The 18,730-nt window shown below is 45.1% G+C and overlaps 1 protein-coding gene across 1 annotated transcript; it reads left to right on the top strand.

Moving 5' to 3' along the window:
• Window positions 1–4,814: 4,814 nt before the first annotated feature.
• LOC103125354 (olfactory receptor 4D2) lies at window positions 4,815–5,750 on the top strand. Its single transcript, XM_007536130.2, has one exon. It carries the CDS (start codon window positions 4,815–4,817, stop codon window positions 5,748–5,750), a length of 936 nt encoding a protein of 311 aa, XP_007536192.2.
• The last annotated feature ends 12,980 nt before the right edge of the window (window positions 5,751–18,730 follow it).

Genomic DNA, 18,730 nt, shown 5'->3' on the forward strand with positions numbered 1-18,730 from the left:
TCCAGAAAATTTGAACATGTGTCCAAATATGTGAACCATTGATTTATAAATTGGTTTTCCAGAAATCCCAGATTATTTGTTTCATTTGATCAGACTCTGTCCTTTCTAATCTTAGCCTTCTAATCCTGCATTTCATGAATCACTACAATCTTCAGGGTCCTCAGTGATTTGTTTTGTTTTGGTTTGGTTTGTTGCCCTCAAGTCAGACCTCTTACATAATAGGCATTTTTGAGAGACTTGGAAACTTTTAACAACTCCCCTTGCTCCCTGGCCCCCAGTGGGGATCATTCCAGTTATGACTCCTAAGCCCAGTCCAATAACCTCTCCCTGGGGGTCTCCCTCCTCCCCAGGGCTGTGCCCATGAGTAGTGTGTGCGAGGTGTGGACAAGGACCAGACAGCTGTGAGGCTGGGTGAGAGGACCCCCAGAAAGATGTGACCTGAAGTCCAGTCTCCTAGTGGAGGCTGAAGAAAGGTGAGACCTGGCATTCCCTTCCCTGCTGAGAAGCCAGCTGCCTGTCTGTTCCTGGAAGCACCAGCTGGAGGCTGGGGTCTGAGCTCCATAGCCTTTGGTCATGGTAGGTCTATGCTGGGAAGAGAGCCTGGGGGAAGTAAGTGTGGTCAATGTGGGATTGAAAAGAACTTTGTATTGTAGGTTGCATTTGAAATCAGTAGTTTAGGCACCCAGAAGAAGTGGCTTTATGATAATGGGAACAAGAATAAAATCTCTCAACACCTCTCCACATAATCATCTATTTTCTGTTTATTGTTGTTACTGGCTTCACCATTTCAAGCCCACATGGAGAGAGAGAGAGAGAGAGAGAGAGAGAGAGAACACAGAACTTGTGTTCTCTCTCTCTGTGATGGTGTCTGGCTTAAAAGTGGTTGCATGCATGGTAAGGCCAGATGTCTTCTCTGGTGAATTATCTTGCTGGCCGTCAAATACCTTTTCAATATTAGTTTGACAACTTTATCTGAGTATATAGTTTGTAGAGTATCTATCTGTTCCAAGTTCTGGGGGTGGTAAGATATTAGAATCACAATATAGTGGATTGAGAAGAGAAACTGGAACTGATGAGTAGTGACCTAATATGATAAAAGCCAGAGCAGAGGTATTTAAGAGTGTTCTAAGAACCCAGGGAGGGCAGGGGTAAATAACATAGTGGTTTATGCAACAGAATTTCATGCCTGAAGCATCAGATGCCCAAGTTCAAACCAACACTGCCATAAACCAGAGCTAAGCAGTATGTTGGTTAAAAAGAATAGAAGAAAGGAAGAGAGAAAAAAAAAAAAAAAGAGCCTGGAGAGATGAGGGGATTTGTCCTGCATGCAGGAATGGAGAAAGAAGTCACAGGGAGGGCTACTCAAAGGTTTTGGTTACCAATTCCAACAGGCATGTTCCCATACACCCAACAAATTCTATGCAACTCCAGTTATGTGCCCTGAAATGATAAAATTCACATTGGTTCAGACTACACAGAAACATTATCAGATCACATAGTGAAGGAGTCCTTCCTACAGGACTACCCCTCCCCCACTACAGGTCCTATTGCAAGTCCAGCCTGTCACCTGGCAGTCATGCTGAATATGGAAGGTGTCACCATGTCATCTGGGCTTCATCTGATTGTTAGGGTGGTGGTTCACAGAACTCAAAACCATTCTACAAACAAGCTCATCCATTTCTTATGAGCAAACCTCAGGGAAGCTGCCTGATCTCCCAAGACACATTCCCCAGCACCTCTGCTGTGTGACCAGTTTGCAGACATGATCTATCATGAACTTCAATTTCAGTTTTCTCCCTCCTCAGAGAATGGAGCACAGAAGGCTGAAAACCCCAAGTTTCTCACCATGACTTGGTCTTTCTGGTGACCTGTCTCGATCAGAAGCCAGCCAGGAACTCACTCAGAGTCTTTTCATTAGAACAAAGGGTGCTCCCACCACCCAGGCAGGCAGTCACTAGAGTTTCAGGGGCCCTGTGTCAGGAACCCAGGAAAGGGGTCAAAGACCACCATTTAGAAGGAAAAAGCCTCCTAGTGCTCTGACTACTTAGGAAACTTCAAGGAAGTTATGAACTCTGTTCTAGGAATGAAAATGAAGACTAAATGTATATATGGTTATTACAAGTCACTATATCTCAATAAGGTATGTGTTGTATTTTTTCTAAGGTAGGAAGGTAGTGAATACAAGTCCAGGAAATGATACTAAATGAATATGTGGCATGTTTAAGAAACTATGACTCACAAAATAGCCATTGAGTCTTAAGATGTAGAGGCTATGGGCCGTGGCACACCTGACTGAGAACACATTATAATGCCCAAGGACGCAGGTTCAAGCCCCTGTCCCCACCTACAAGGAGAAGCTTCACAGGTGGTGAAGCACTACTACAGGTGACTCTTTTTCTTTGTCCTTCTCAATTTCTCCTTCCCTCTCAGTTTCTCTCTGTTCTATCAAATTAAAAATAATAAAATACTTGGGAGTTTCTTCTGAAGGGGGGGAGGGGACATAGAACTCTGGTAGTGGGAATGGTGTGGAATTACACCCCTATTATTTTATAATTCTTTAAATCACTATTAACTCACTAATAAAAAATAAATACAGGGTGAGGGAGACAGCATAATGCTTATGCAAAGAGACTCTCATGCCTGAGTCTTCCAGGTCCCAGGTTCAACCCTGGCACCACCATAAGCCAGAGCTGAGTAGTGCTCTGGTAAAAAAAAATAATGCATATTTTAAAAGACATGGTACTGCATATACATATATAAGTATGTATTTTACCTGAGTTGAACCCGAAAATATTTTATGACTGCAAAGTAATCCTAGTGAGCACTGGTACATGAATATCAGAAGGGGAAATTGAGCAGATCAGATGTGAATTCTTCATTGACAGTGAGGAAGAAAATGAACTGGAGTGGGAGCAGATGAAAATTATGGGCAAAAAGAGAACTATCTTTAGTAATTTAGGCAATTACTTCAACAATCTGATGAGAGAGGATGAGATATTGAGGCAAGGCACAGAGTGAGAAATCCACTTTGTTCTATTTTTTGTCTTTTCTTTCTCTCTTCCTTTTTTCCTTTTTCTCTCTTTCTTTCTCCCTGGCTTTTTAAATTTATTTATTTATTTTTTTTGCCGACAAGGTTTTTGTTGGGATTTGGTGCCTGCACTATGAATCCACTGCTACTGGAAGCCATAATCCCCCTCTTGTTTTATTGGATACTGAATAGGACAGGGAGAAATTGAGGAGATTGAGAGGGAGAGAAGACAGACACCTGCAGCCCTGCTTCATCACTTGTGAAGTGACCCCCACCCTGCAGGTGGGGAGCCAGAAGCGCAAACTGGGATCCATGCGTGCATCCTTGAGCTTCGTACTATGTGCACTTAACCTGGTTCACTACCACCCAGCTCCATGCTCCTCCATTTTTCACTCTCCATCTTCATTCATCCTTACCTTTGGTTTCATTCTCTTCCCAGTCCTCTCTCCCTTCCTCCCACACATCTTTCTCCCCCCCCCCCACTACCTTTCCATATTTCCCCATCTCCCTTCCCTGGAATCTTCTCATTTCATCTACTTGCTTTCTATTTCCTTCAGCATTTTCCTTTCTGTTTTCCTGTATGACTCAACATCATCCTATGAAATGGTTGCTGTTTCAGAAAAGCCGTGCATTTCTTTCCAAAACTATATCCACCATCACCAGGTAGTAAATAAATATTGCCTAGCTTCATCAATGGACATAAATTATACGACCCAGATCTTTGCCTCTGAGAGATTATATAGTTAAATTGTAGCACAAAAGAAGACACACAAAGGTTCATTAGCATTGTGAGCAGTCTGTGTGACACATGGTTGATAGAAAAAATTATTAGAAAATGGAAGAAAAGGGGGTGAGGAAATAGCTCACTAGGTAGAGTGACTGCCTTTTCAAGTGTATGGTCCAAGTTCAAGTCACAGTACCACTTGGGAGGTGCTCTGGCACTGGGGAAAGCTCAAATACTATATGTCTTCCTGTCTGAATGAAAAAGCATGCATGTGCAAGGTCTCAGCTCCACAAGAGATTGGAAGAAGGGTAGAAATAGACACCTTTAGATAAGAGATCACACAGTGCTTACCACTGACTTCCAGAGGCACTGTTTTATAAAAAAAAAGTATATATATAATATTTCTACTTAATGTTTCAGAATTTGTTTATTTATTTTGGATAGAGGCCAAGAGAAATTGAGAGGGAATAGGGAGGTAGAGGGGGAGAGAAATGGAAAGACACCTGCAGCACTATTTCACCATTTGTTAAGCTTTCCCCCTGCAGGTGGGGACCCAGAACTTGAACCCAGGTCCTCCTCCACTGAAGTGTGTGGGCTCAACCAGGTGTGTCAACACCTGGTCACCAGAACATTTTATGAAAAAAATTACTCCTTCCTTACAGATGTCGACAGAGAAGATTAAGTAATTCACTCAAGGTCAAATCTCAAGGAAATAGAAGACCTGATATTTGACTCCAGGTTTGTTTCACTCCAGCTGTCTTCCCATCAATATGATGTCTGAAAAGGCAGGTTACATGTGGTCCAGATTACTTTAAGATTTCTCATAATCTATATTCCAGCAGCCCTTGCGGTTTCTCAGGGATGAGACTACTTAACTATAGTGGTACTATGGCCTCTCTCTCCCACTTCCCTCTTAATTTCTATCTGTCTCTATCCAAAATAATAATAATAATAATAACAGCAACAACAATAATAATAATATCAAAGCAATGCAAGGACTAACAATGACTCCAACCATCTATGACTGCGGTTCCTTTTCTTTAGGTGTATGAATAAGACACTATGGAACCAGGAAACCTCACATGGGTGTCAGAATTTGTCTTTCTGGGTCTCTCACAGACCCAGAAGCTCCAGCTTTTCCTGTTTCTACTGTTCTTGTTTGTCTACACCACCACTGTCCTGGGAAACCTCCTCATTGTGGTCACAGTCACCTCAGATACTCGACTCCACACACCCATGTATTTTCTGCTTCGAAACCTGGCTATCATAGACCTCTGCTTCTCTTCTGTCACTGCCCCAAAGATGCTGGTGGACTTCTTCTCTGAGAAGAAGACCATCTCCTACCACGGTTGCATGACCCAGATATTTTTCTTCCACTTTCTGGGAGGTTCCCTGGTCTTCTTCCTCTCAGTGATGGCCTATGACCGGCTTGTGGCCATCTCCCGGCCCCTCCACTATGTCTCCATCATGAACACTCAGCTCTGTGTGGGACTGGTGGTAGCTAGCTGGGTGGGAGGCTTTGTTCATTCCATTACTCAGCTGGCCCTGTTGCTCCCCCTGCCTTTCTGTGGTCCCAATGTCCTGGATAACTTCTACTGTGATGTCCCACAGGTGCTGAGACTTGCCTGCACAGATACTTCCATCCTTGAGCTCCTCATTATTTCCAACAGTGGAATGTTGGATGTTATCTGGTTCTTTCTCCTCCTGATCTCGTACTCAGTGATCCTGGTGATGCTCAGGTCCCACTCAGAGCAGGCGAGGAAGAAAGCAGCTTCCACCTGTACTTCCCACATCATTGTGGTGTCCATGATCTTCATTCCAAGCATTTACCTCTATGCCCGGCCCTTCACCCCTTTCCCTATGGACAAGGCAGTTTCCATCAGCCACACAGTCATGACCCCTATGCTCAATCCTATGATCTACACCCTGAGGAACCAGGAGATGCAGGCAGCAGTGAAGAGACTAGGGAGTCAGCTACTGGTTTCTAAAAGAGAGTGATAATGGTAGGACATATCTCCTTGACTTTGTTTTCCATTGTAAAGTGGAGAGAGACAGTCTATCTATTCCTTTTTTTCTGACAATATATAGGATGTGACTATGTTGTGAATATATCTTAGATGAATGCATTTTGCATATCAGCATCTTTTCAGATATTCTGAAAGAAGGCAAATGCCCTCTTTGGTATCTAAGATTTATGATAAAGAGTTCTAAAACTCCTGCAGGTGGGCCAGTGAAATATCTCACTTGAACAGTGTGTTGCTTTGTCATGTGTGCAGCACAGGCTTGAGCTCAGCCCCCACCATTATTGAAGGTAGCTTTGGAGCTGTGGTCTCTCTCTCTTATCTATCTATCTATCTATCTATCTATCTATCTATCTATCTATCTATCACCTGTCTTCCCATCTCTATTTAAAATAAATAAATACATAAATAAATAAGTCAGACTCCTGCAGGGAACAAGAGATAGCTCACATGGTATAGTGAGAGTCTTACCATGGATGAGGTCTTGGGTCTTGTGTTTGAATCCTGGCTCTGCACGGAAGCATCACAGCACCAAGTGAAACTCTGTGGATAGTGAAGCAGTGTGTGTGTCTCTCCCTTTCTGTTTCTCTCCATTTTAAATAAAAACAAACAAAATGGCCACCTCAATGGAATCTCTCATGAATAAGACCCCTGACTCCCTCCCCCCATCCCACTCAAAATAAAACAAAACAAGTCTTTTAACAGTAAGTGTTCTGATAGTCCTGGAAAGCCATGATCATGCCTCCCTACTAACAGTTTTTGCGTGTGATGACAGAATTACCCCAGTAAGAGCATAGCTATTCAAATATTTTGACTTCTCCTTCCAGCACTTTTTCTGGTCTTTGAAGTGTTAGAGGGAAGGTAAGATCAAAGATTTAGCATTAAGTTGGAATCTTTAATCTGGTGACCTTGGTTGAACTATCTGACCTCTCTTGGACTCATGTGTTCTTCTCCCCAAACTGGCTATATATATTCTCTAATAATCTCACAGATTTGTTATAAAATTCTAATAAAATTTGTAAGAACATTTTGTAATTCATTGAACCTCTATTGGGATTGTTGTTATAGTAATTATCTTCCCTAAGATTTTTTTCCTTTCTTTAATTGAGCTGTATTTTGGAAGTAAACAGAAACTCTTCAATGCAGTGAGTGAGGCACAAAGAGGGTGGGTCTGGATTTTTCAAAGACTCTGAATACTTACTACCAAGCCCTTACCCCATGTTCAGATTCTTGCTTCAGCCACTAATTCACATTTGTAAACAAGTATTTGGGGTCTGCTGAAGTAATTTAGCCATAGAAGTGCTCTATAATGTCTTTTGTCTCTTCTATTTCTCTATTGCCCCCTACTCCTCTTCTGCATTCACTCTGCCACTACAGTTTGAAAATTCACCCGGGCTGTTGATATTTTTATCTTTTAACCAGTTCACTGAGACGTACTTTATTTTTACCTGGATATTTTTGCCACTCACCCTTCATTTCTGTCCTCTACTATCATACTGGGGCTATAGGATCAGATTTTTAAGACAGAGTTGAAGAGAAGAAGTTGATCATGACTAGAGTTTTAAGGGTCTGTGATTCAACAAGTTAAAATAAAGATATGATGTTTTATTTCCATTTTTTAATTTAAAAAAATATTTATTTTCCCTTTTGTTGCCTTTGTTTTTTAATTGTTGTAGTTACTGCTGTTGTTGTTGTTGATGTCATTGTTAGATAGGACAGAGAGAAATGGAGAGAGGAGTGGAAGATTGAGAGGGGGAGAGAAAGATAGACACCTGCAGACCTGCTTCACTGCCTGTGAAACAACTTCCCTACACGTGGGGAGTCTTACGCTTTGCGCCACGTGTGCTTAACCTGCCGTGCTACCGCCTGACTCCCACCATTTTTAAATTACTTTATTAAGTCACAGAATATAAATAACATGTATAAAAAGTGAATTTAATGAACGTTACTTAATATAAGAAAAATATTTTTTCCTATGAGGCCATTTTTATTATTTGATTTACTAGTTATTTATAAGATTATAAGATAATTAGGGTAAGTTATGGAACACATACTGAATGGAATACTGCTTGGAAATTAAAAAAGACAATATTGTATCCTTTGGGATTAAATGGGTGCAACTAGATGTGGCTATACTTAGTAAAGTAAGGAAGTGAAAGATCACTACCAGATGGTCTCTTTCCAGAATTGAAACCCATGAACTGAAAAAAAGTAGCTAGCCTGTCTCCAAGACCTTAGGAGAACTACAGTGGTTATTCTTAAAGATAGGGGCACAGAATTTTGGTGGGAGAGGTTTTGTTTTAAGAATATGAAGATCTCAGTATACTTTAATGATGGCTCTTTTGGTCACTAAGGGCCCTAGTGAGGGAGTCCTGGAATTCCCAGGATATGATAGGCCTAGACCTCTAACAGACCCCTCTCTTCACTGTCACTGGTCATCTCCATCAGGAACAGGACCCTCTTGTGGGCCTCTACAGGACCATGCCCTCAATGTGGAACAACAATGGTAGGGACTACCCCACTCTCCAAAGGGAGACTGGGTCTGCATACTCTGCCACTAAAGGAAGACGTATCCTGAAATGAGTGTAGCTTAGAATGTTCCTAGCTGGGAGTTCGACGGTAATGCATCAGGTTAAGTGCACATGGCGCATAAAGATTCCAGTTCAAGCCTCTGGCTCCCCACCTGCAGGGGAGTCGCTTCACAAGCAGTGAAGCAGATCTGCAGGTGTCTCTCTTTCTCTCCCCATCTCTGTCTTCTCCTCCTCTCTCCATTTCTCTCTGTCCTATCCAACAATGATATCAACAACAACAACATCAATAACAGCAACAATAATAACTACAAAAAGGGAACAAATAAATAATTTTTTTTTAAAAAAAGAATGCTCCTAGCTATGACCATGGAATGTGAGCTCAGACCTACAGGGATATAGAGGTTACACAGACTCCTGTGCTGAATATGGACTCCAGATCAGATCATTGGGGTTTACAGTTAATGCTATTTATATACTTTTCCCATATTTGGGAACTAGTTTATACCTTGATCCAACTTTCTAATCCTATTCCCAACTCTGACACCATCTCCCCAGACAATGCCTTTAGCCCACCTGCATGTTAGCTGTGGAGCTCAGGCAGAATGAGTAAAGTCATGGGCCCCCTTGGGTTATACCTAAAATAGTCTTCCTAGCTTTTTCCAAAATAGATATCCCAAATTTCATCTGCCATATTCTTGCATTTAGATCCCTGATTATTAAACATTTTGTTCTGCTTTATATCTTAATGATTTTCAGCCACCAAGTTGCAGATGCTACCATAATGCCAATCTGACTTCCCTGGACAGATGACCTCACCACTGTCCTGGAACCCCACCTCTCCAGAGCCCTGCCCCACTAGGGAAAGATAGAAATAGGCTGGGAGTATGAATCAACCTGCCACTACCCATGTCCAGTGGAGAAGCAATTATAGATTTCAGACCTCCCACCTTCTGCACCCCATAATGATCCTGGGTCCATACTCCCAGAGGGATAAAGAATAGGTAAGTTTCCAATGGAGGGGGTGGGATACAAAACTCTGGTGGTGGGAACTGTGTGGAATTGTACTCCTCTTATCCAACAGTCTTATTGGTCATTATTAAATCAATAAAAAAAATCACCATAAATTAGAAAAAAAAGAATATAAAGGTCTCTGTGGGCCCTAGGTCAGATCGATGGGGTTTACAGTTAATGGTATTTGTATACTTTCTCATATTTGGGAGCTTCTCTTTGCTCTGATCCAGCTTTCTAGTCCTATTCTCAACTCTGACAGCATCTTCCCAGAAAATACTTTTAGCCCACCTGCATGTTAACTGTCTGGCTCGGGAAAACATTTAGTAAAGGCGTGGGCCCTTGGAATATACCTAAAATAAACTTCCTAGCTTCTTCCAACATGAAGATCCCAAATTACATATGCTACACTCTTTTTTTAGGTTTCTGATTATTAAACAATTTGTTCTGCTTTATATCCTAATGGTTTTCAGCCACCAGTTGTTAGTGCTACCATGATGCCAACCTGACTTCCCTGGGCAGAGAACCTCATCAGTGAGTCCTGCAATACCACCTCTCCAGAGCCCTCCCCCCCACTAGGGAAAGATAGAAACAGGCTGGGGGTATGGATCAACCTTCAATGCCCATGTCCAGTGAAGAAGCAATTATATAAGCCAGACCAGAACCTTCTGCACCCCATTAAGAATTTTGGTTCATACTACCAGAAGGATAAAGAATATGGAAGCTCCCAATGGAGGGGATGGGACACAGAACTCTGGTGGTGGGAACTATATGAAATTGTACCTCTGTTATCCTACAATCTTGTGAATCATTATTAAATCACCAATAAAAATAGAAAAAAACCAGACAAAAAGCAAATGGTGAAAAAAAGAGTATGAAGGTCTCTCTGAAGTAAGGTGGAGTTGGGTTCTGTAGGGATAAGTGTCATATCTGACATAGTCTGTGTTTTTCCTTACCACTCACCCCAGAAGGGGCAGGAGGCAGAGGATATACAGAGCAGTGACAGGGACTGACCACCAGGGGGCGTGAGCAATGGCTGTGAGCTGGCAGGATGTGAGGCTGCCTGGATGTGGTGTATCCACAGCCATGCCTTCAACATCTCAGGGCAGATATCTGTCAACCCATGAAGGGGCTCTTTTTCTGTGGAGAATATTACATATGTATAGGTCAATAAGTGGATGGACAGATGGATATATATGTATGCATTTTACCCCCAGGGCTTTTGTACCTACAAGATTCCACAGCTCCCAGAGGCACAAGACTCAGATAGAGGGTGAGAGACAGAGAGGAAAAGAGACAGAAGAAGGGAGAGACACCACACCACTGCTTGTGAAACTGCCCCTTTGCATGATGCCCCCATGAATGCACTGGGGGGCTATTCTCTAGCCCTTCTAAACAGATTTTCTTTTAAATTTACTTCTTTAAAAAAAAATTTTTTTTTTTTGCAGGTGCCAGGTAGTGGCACATTTGGTTGAGTGCACATGTTGCAGTGTGCAAGGATCCATGTTCAAGCCACCAGGCCCCATTTGCATGGGGAAAGCTTCATGATCCATGAAGCAGGGATGCAGGTGTCTCTCTGTCTCTCTCCCTCTCCCTTCCTTCTTGATTTCTCTCTACCAGTAAACAAACAAATACAATTTAAAAAATTCTGCAGGCCATTTTTAGGATTTGTGATTAATAGTGGTCTACAAAATTCTAAGAGTACAGGTTATAGTTCCACACTCTGCAGAGAATTTTAAAACTGACTAAATAAGCTTTTTATGATGACCATAACTGGGCAACCCAGAACATCAGTCAGAGCAAAATACCTCTTCCTGCTGGTGGGCTGCTCCCATTGCCTCACCCTCCACAAACCCAGCGAGTGTGTCTCTCTGTGTGTGCATATGTGCATCCGTGTGTTACAAATAAGACAGTTCCCAGAAGGCAGCTTCTGCCTCAGAGGCTTGTTGTCAGAGAGGGCGTAAAAAAGCACAGAGCAGGGCTAGGCAGTGGTGCACTCAGCTGAGCGCACACATTACCATGTACAGGGACCCAAGTTTGAGCCCCTGCTTCTCACCTGCTGGAGGGATACTTCATACTTCAGTTGGTGAAGCAGTGCTACAGGTGTTTCTCTCTTTTTTAAAAAAGCATTTTTTAAAATATTTATTTATTTATTCCCTTTTGTTGCCCTTGTTATTTTATTATTGTAGTTATTATTGTTGTTGTTATTGATGTCATCATTGTTGGATAGGACAGAGAGAAATGGAGAGAGGAAGGGAAGAGAAGGGGAGAGAAAGACAGACACCTGCAGACCTGCTTCACCATTTGTGAAGTGACTCCCCTGCAGGTGGGGAGCTGGGGGCTTGAACCGGGACCCTTATGCCAGTCCTTGCGCTTTGCGCCATGTGCGCTTAACCCACTGTGCTACCGCCCAACTCCCTAGGTGTTTCTCTATCTCTCTCCCTCTCTGTCTCTCTCCCTCTCAATTTCTCTCTGTCCTATCAAATAACAAAAAAGGAAGGGAAAGAAAAGAAAAGATGGACAGTGTAAAGAGCTGTGTATTCATAATTCAGGTGCCAAGCTTTAGCTGGTGGCAAAAAAAAAAAAAGTACAGGGGAGGTGGGGTGGAGAGCAAACATCATCAATAAATCACCAAGCCAGCACTACCCCTCCCACTGAAAATGACACACCGGGTCTACAGTCACCTCACAAGGGGCAGCACCCTGCAGGCCATAGGCCCTCTGAGCCTTCTCATTCATTATGCCACTGAGTCAAAAGGGAGACTGCCTTGTCTGCAAGCCCACAGTCCTCCTCCTCCACCTGGGTCACCTCTGATGAAGGTCAGATACAACTTTCACACAGGGCAAAGGGAGGAGGGGGAGAGCCGGCTACCCTCAGCTGACCACCCAGCCTGGACCTGTGCATCTCTGAGTGCTAAGTGGAGATTGCCTTAGCCAAATTTACTGGCTGACTTTTAAAATTATTTATTTATCTATTTTTAATTTTTTAATCATTTTCCTTTCGCTTGTACATGCGTAACATTTCTCCGTTTTCCACACAACAATACAACCCCTACTAGGTCCTCTGCCATCATGTTCCAGGACCTGAACCCACCCCCACCCACCCACCTCCAAACCAGAGTCTTTTACTTTGGTGCAATACACCAGCTCCAGTCCAGGATCTCCTTAGTGTTTGCGTTTCTGGTCTTGCTTTTCAACTTCACTGGCAGATTTTAGTGACCAAATCCTTGCTCAAGGTCTCACAACACTCTGAGCACCACACTGAGTTCCTACATCATCACTAGTGACAGAGTGTGCAGTGCTGCCTTATCTGGGGGCCACCCTCAGTACTGGGGCACACACACAAACACACTCACAAATGTGCATGCACACATACACATGCACACATATGCTTGTGGACACACTCCTGGCTTGCTTCAGTCCTTTTCTGTATAGTGTGGAACCACTACAGGTCGAGCCAAGTTCTGTCTCCTGGCAGGACTTGTGCTCTTGTCATGGCAATAGGGACAAAGACTTCCTTCTCAGAGGCCCCTAGGAGCAGGAGGAGGCTCCTCACCCAGAGCCCTGCTCTAACCCAGCTGTGTTCATGGGGGCCGTTGGAGCTGAGCAGATAAAGAGATCCAATCAGGCTTGTGGCCGGTTGCTCCCCCATAGCTGGTGGACGGTTCTTGTGAAAGTGGTTGCAAGAACCCTGAGGTTTCAAGGTGGCCAGGGCAGGAAGGAAGGGTCTCGGGTGTTGCCACTGAACTATATCAGAGAAAGAAGGTCCTCTGGGCATCTAAAAGCTAGCCCAAGCCTGGCAAGGCCAGGCCTGCAATAGCATCCACTGACCCTGGGTGGGCATGTTGCAAGGAAGGCAATGTCCCTACCAGGTGTTCCAGGTCCTGACAAAGGTATAGCTACAGTTTCATTCCTTGAACCACGATAAGGTCACAGCATATCAGGCATGTGTTAGGTACTGAGGCTCCAGGGAACAGCACAGCAGACACACATGTTTTGTGCTGGGCATTCATAGATCTACACATTCAGCCACAGAGATACATGTGTGATCACTAATGCTGATTTGTGAAAGGAACTTTGAGAAGGGGGCCAGATGGTGGCGCACCTGATTGAGTGCACATTACAGTGCGCAAAGACCCAGGCTCCATCCCCTGGTCCCCACCTGCAGGGGGAAAGCTTCACGAGTGGTGAAGCAGGGCTGCAGGTCTCTCTCCTCTGTCTCCTCCTTTCCTCTCGATTTCTGGCTGCCTCTAGCCAATAAATAAATAAAGATAATTTTAAAAGTTAAAAAAAAAAAGGAACTGTGAGAAAGCACAGGACTCCCTAACCTCCTGAGTCACATCAGTGAGGTGTGCCAGGGAAGGTGCAGAATGGGGCTTCCACGGCCACCGGGAGTCAGCCAGGTACAAAGGGGGAAGACATTCATGGCTGAGACCCAAAGCAGGTAGGAGTCAGCCCATTTTAGGAGATGAAAGACAGCAGGTTCAGAAGGTGGATCAATGGAGGGGACAGATGTACAAAAGCCAGATTTCTCTAGCCCCAGGAGCTCCAGTCCCAAGGAAGAGCTGCATGGAGGGCCCAGACAAACAGCCAGCCAGAGGTGCAAAGTTCTCTGTGGTCTCATTTTCCTATGACCACAGGGAGAGAAGGGGAGCCATTGAAGGGTGGGCTGGAAACCTCCCTGATCCCCCAGGATGTTCTCTCCTGTCCCCAGAGAGCAGCCTCATCTCCTCCTGTCACCCCAGGAATGAACTTTTTTTTTTTTGGCCTCCAGTGTTATCACTGGGGCTCAGTGCCTGCACTATGAATCCACTGCTTTTAGAGGCCATCTTTTCCCCAGCCCCCATTGTTGTTGTTGTTGTTGCTGTTATTATTGCTGCTGCTGTTGTTGTTGGGTAGGACAGAGAGAAATTGAGAGAGGAGGGGAAGACAGAGAAGGGGAGAGAAAGATAGACACCTGCAGACCTGCTTCACAGCTTATTAAGAAACCGCTTATGAAGTGCTTGTGAAGCGGAGGGGAGCCAGGGACTCAAAAAGGAATGGCCCTTTTGATGGGTCTCACTACAAATCTATTTTCTTTCTGTCTTGAACTTCTGTTTTGCCATTTCCCTTTCAGAGGAAGAGGTCCCCCACATGACTGCCCAGCCTCTGAGGTCCAGAGGTCCCTGGCCTGTTACGAACCTGACTCATCTCATCAGCAGGTTCCACTTGCCTGGGCCTTGTAGGAAACTGAGCTTTCCCACTGGGATGGCCCAAGAAAGTGACCCCCATGTTCAGGGCTGCCCACTTTCATGCCCTCTCAGGCAGTGCCCTTTCCAGCTTACATAACCCAGTATTGTAATGGCCAAACCCTGAGACACTATCATCCTCACAGAAAACCTCTCCCCACTCTACTTCAACTCTAAAGCCTATTCTTAAAAATTTTTTTTTACTATATTTATTTATTTATTTGATAGAGACAGCCAGAAATCAAGGAAAAGGGAGATAGAGAGGGAGAGAGACAGAGAGACACCTGCAGCCCTGCTTCACCACTTATGAAGCTTTCCCCCTGCAGATGGGGACCAAGGGCTCGAACCTGGGACTTTGTGCACTGCAACATGTGTGTTCAACCAGGTGCACCACCACCTGGCCCCAAAACCTACTCTTTAAAAAAAAAAAAAAACACTGTTTACTTTAAATCTGAAAAGTGAATCAAGAAACTAATGATATCTTAAATATTATATCAAAACCAATATGTAGGTCATTTTTCCCTTTACTTGAAACACATGCACATAGTTAAAAAGTATTTGTCTGCTACTCTTTTTCTTTTTACATTCTAATATTTTACTTTTGTTCCTTTGCAGGCAGGAGTATGTGTGCAAAGCTTAATGAAAGAAAGCAGAGACATTTTTTTAAAGCCATTATTACTTTTGGGTTTGTTTAATGAGAATTAAACATTAAAAGAATAACTTCTGTGGATAGAGGAGGAGGTATCAAAAAATAAGCCATCACCAGCACCATAGTCTAGGTTGCCACTGCCTAGCACTTATTCCCAAGAGAGATCTAGAATCTCTCCAATGGGACTTGGGTAGGATCCATGAAAAGCCCTTGGGGTGGGATGTGCAGGGTATTTGGTCCTTGCTCACACTCTTCACCTGCTCCCTGGATCTTATTAGCTCTGACCACAGAGAAAAAGCAGATGCCAAGCTCACCACTGAGAAAGACCTGACAAGGACTCCTCATATCCAGGACCGCCCCATAGTGGAGGTCATGGCTGGAGAAGCCCTTCTCCCACTGCTGCTGTTTCACGGTTCCCAGTGGCCCTGGGATAGACAGTTGGTCTGCCCACTCCAACATGAAGAGGAGAGCTCAGACAGCCAGAGTCTGAGCCTCCTTTCCTTTCTCTCTCCCCCTCTCTCTCTTCCTTCCAGGTGCCCAGACCTAGATGGTCTGCAAATCCTTGCACTCACCACCCCTATCCTTCAACCTTGATGGTAAGTACTGCCCTGTGGGACAGCCAGGAGCAGGCTTCATTAAAGGAAGCAAAGAGGGAGCTGGGTGGCGGCTCACCTGGTTAAGTGCACACATCACCGCGTGCAAGGACCCAGGTTCGAGCCTCCCACTCCCCACCTGCCAGCAGGGGGAGCTTCATGAGTGGTTTTACAAAGAATGAAGCCCCAGTGATAACCCTGGTAATAAAAATGAAATAAAGAAAACAAAGGCAGAGCATAACCATGAGGCTGATCCAGTCAACACTACTAAGCATCAGCTGTGTGCCAGGCTGTACGTTAGCATTTTACATTGACCATACCACTCCCCACCCCCACCCCTGGCCCCAACTCTATAAGGGAGCCATAGCAATGACCTCACTTGATGATGAGAAGGCAGACTAAGAGGTGGAGTAGCTTGCCCAAGTGGATATTGTTGCTTGGATTGGGATCCATGCCAGTTCTTAGCCACCTTTGTGCTAAGTCCTATGGCTCTCAAAGGGAGCCTTTCTGTAAAATCTGTAGAGGTCAGGAAGCAGAAAAGATGGCAAGTCCTCCATGGAGACCATGGTGGCTGGAGTGGAGTGTCGGGGCAGTGTGTGTGTGTGTGTGGGGGGGGGGTGTACAGGTTGTCAGAATGCAGCAGAAGGGTCAGGAGGGCCAGGTGTTAGAACTTGCTCTTCCTTTGTTCCTTTGGCCTGAACCTTTGCCTGTCAGTCCAGATCTAGCTGTGCCCCAGAACCTGCCCTCCACTGTCTGCTTATATAAAACCCTATGGTAGTTCCACTACCTCTAACAGTTCAAAGCCCCAGAAGAAGAACACACATGTCAGGGTTGGGGCTAGACCCAAGGATCTGTCTCAGTCTTGTCCCAGTGACCAATGACAGCCCACTTTGAGTTCTGGCAAAACCTTTGCACAACTTATTATGGCTGAAAAACTGAGGTCCTCTCTGCAAAGAGAGACTTGTTCACCCCGAATCCTCTTAGGGGGACTCTGGATGAATGGCCACTTGGGTCACAGGCAAATCGCCCCCCACCCCCGCCCAGCTTCCAGTCTCTTCCCAGCGGAGGTGGTGAGGTAAATTTAAGGTGACTTTGCAATGCTTTAAACTTCTCTCCTACATGAGGATCATCATCCCTACCTCACAGGTGTGAAAACTGAGGTCCACTGAAGGGTCTGACTTACTCAGTCACTCAGGAGTCAGCTTCGAGGAACCCAGTGCACTTTCAGCAACTACAGTGACCTTTCATCCAGACCCCAGTCATAGGAGAGGAGCCCAGCCTGAAGACGAGAAGATAAAATCAGCAGGACCCAGACCTTCAACTAGAGCTTGTGAAAGGGGTTGTGAAGGAGCTGTTTCAAGAGCAACTGTCGGCTGTGGCATTGGTGTGTGTGTGTGTGTGTGTGTGTGTGTGTGTGTGTGTGTGTGTTTGTGTGTGTAGGGGGGACCTGTAGAGAGTTGGGTACAGGGATTAGATAGTTGGGGGAGCAGAGAAGGCAGTAGGCAGGAGTGCTAGGTCAGTCTGCTGGAGCAGGTACAGGATTAGCAGTGAGGAGGCATAGGCATATCCATCTTAAGAAGGGCTGAAGACCAGCAGGTGGAAGAGCATGGTGGGGTCACTGTCTCTAAGCAGTTAGAGCAGAGCTTGATTCACCTAGTGCGGGGATGTCCTGCAAATGTGGAAATGGTGTCTTGATTGAGGCTGCACTGGTCATAACCGAGTTGGAGTCAAGGACAGACCAGCCAGGGGTCATTACAGAAACCTCCTTTGAGGAAGCTGCGGATGACCAGGCCCAAGGCAGTCAGCACAAACCTGCTCTGACAGGCACTGAAGGAGAACATGAACAAGTGCCAGTCTTAGGGGGTTGGGCTGTGACATTCTGGTAGAGCACACACGTTACCATGCACAAGGACCAGGGTTCAAGCCCTCAGTTCCCATTTGCAGAGGGGAAGCTTCATGAGTGCTGCAGCTGTCTCTCTTTCTCTTTCTCTCTCTACCCTGACCCTCTCAATGTCTCTCTGTCACTGTAAAAGAATAAAGAGAAAGAAAAGAAGGGAAAATAATGGCAGTGGATTTGTCAAACAGGCACTGAGCCCCAGAGATAACTCTGGTGACAAAAAGGAGAAGGTGGAGGAGGAGGAGAAAGAGAATGAGGAGGAGGAGGGGGAGGGGAGAGGGAGAAGAAGAAGGAGAAAAGAAAAAGTGCAAATCTCTTACAGCAGCCTGCCATCATTGCTCTGCTGCCTGCTCCAGCAGTGACATCTCACAGTGCCTCCCGAGTGCGGCAAGAATAGCTCCTTCATTCTTACTGCCCAGCCCTGTCTCAGTCACTGCCTCTCTGTCCTTTGCATCCTGTGGAGAACTGGTAGAGGAATAGCAGGTGAGGCCGAAGAGGGGCTGGATCACTGGACCTGCTATCCATTCACTCCACAAACAATTATAGAGTGTCTACTGACTGCCAGGCTTGGTGCTGGGGGTGTGATGAGAGAAAAGTCAGGTGGAAGCAGTTTCTGCCTTATTAGAGGAGGAGAGGAAGCATTCTCATCTTCTGACCCAAGTTCTATTTTATGGCTTAGAAAACTGAGGCCAAACAAGGAGAAATGACTTGCTCAAGACTCTAACAACCAGTTAGTGGCAGGATCAGGCCAAAGTTTCTTCGGAAGCTCACGGCTCTCAGCCATCCTGCAAGTGTTCCTTGAGCAGTGCTCCAGGTTTGGGGAGCTATATCAGTGTGAGGATAGGGTGAGCAGGTAGGAGGAAGTCTGGCTCCTGGTTGATGAGAGGTGGGTAGAGCTGGGGGTTTCAGTCTCAACTGTCTTAAAAATGAAGGGGGAAATCCCAGAGCTCCGCCTCAGGAGGCTGGGACTCTGAGACCCAGAGCTGCCCTCCCCCATGCCAGGATGGGGTATAAAGGCCTCTCCCCACTAGATGAGGGAAGATCAGGAGGAG

Source organism: Erinaceus europaeus, chromosome 12 (genome assembly GCF_950295315.1).
Source record: "Erinaceus europaeus chromosome 12, mEriEur2.1, whole genome shotgun sequence".
Lineage (NCBI taxonomy): Eukaryota > Metazoa > Chordata > Mammalia > Eulipotyphla > Erinaceidae > Erinaceus > Erinaceus europaeus.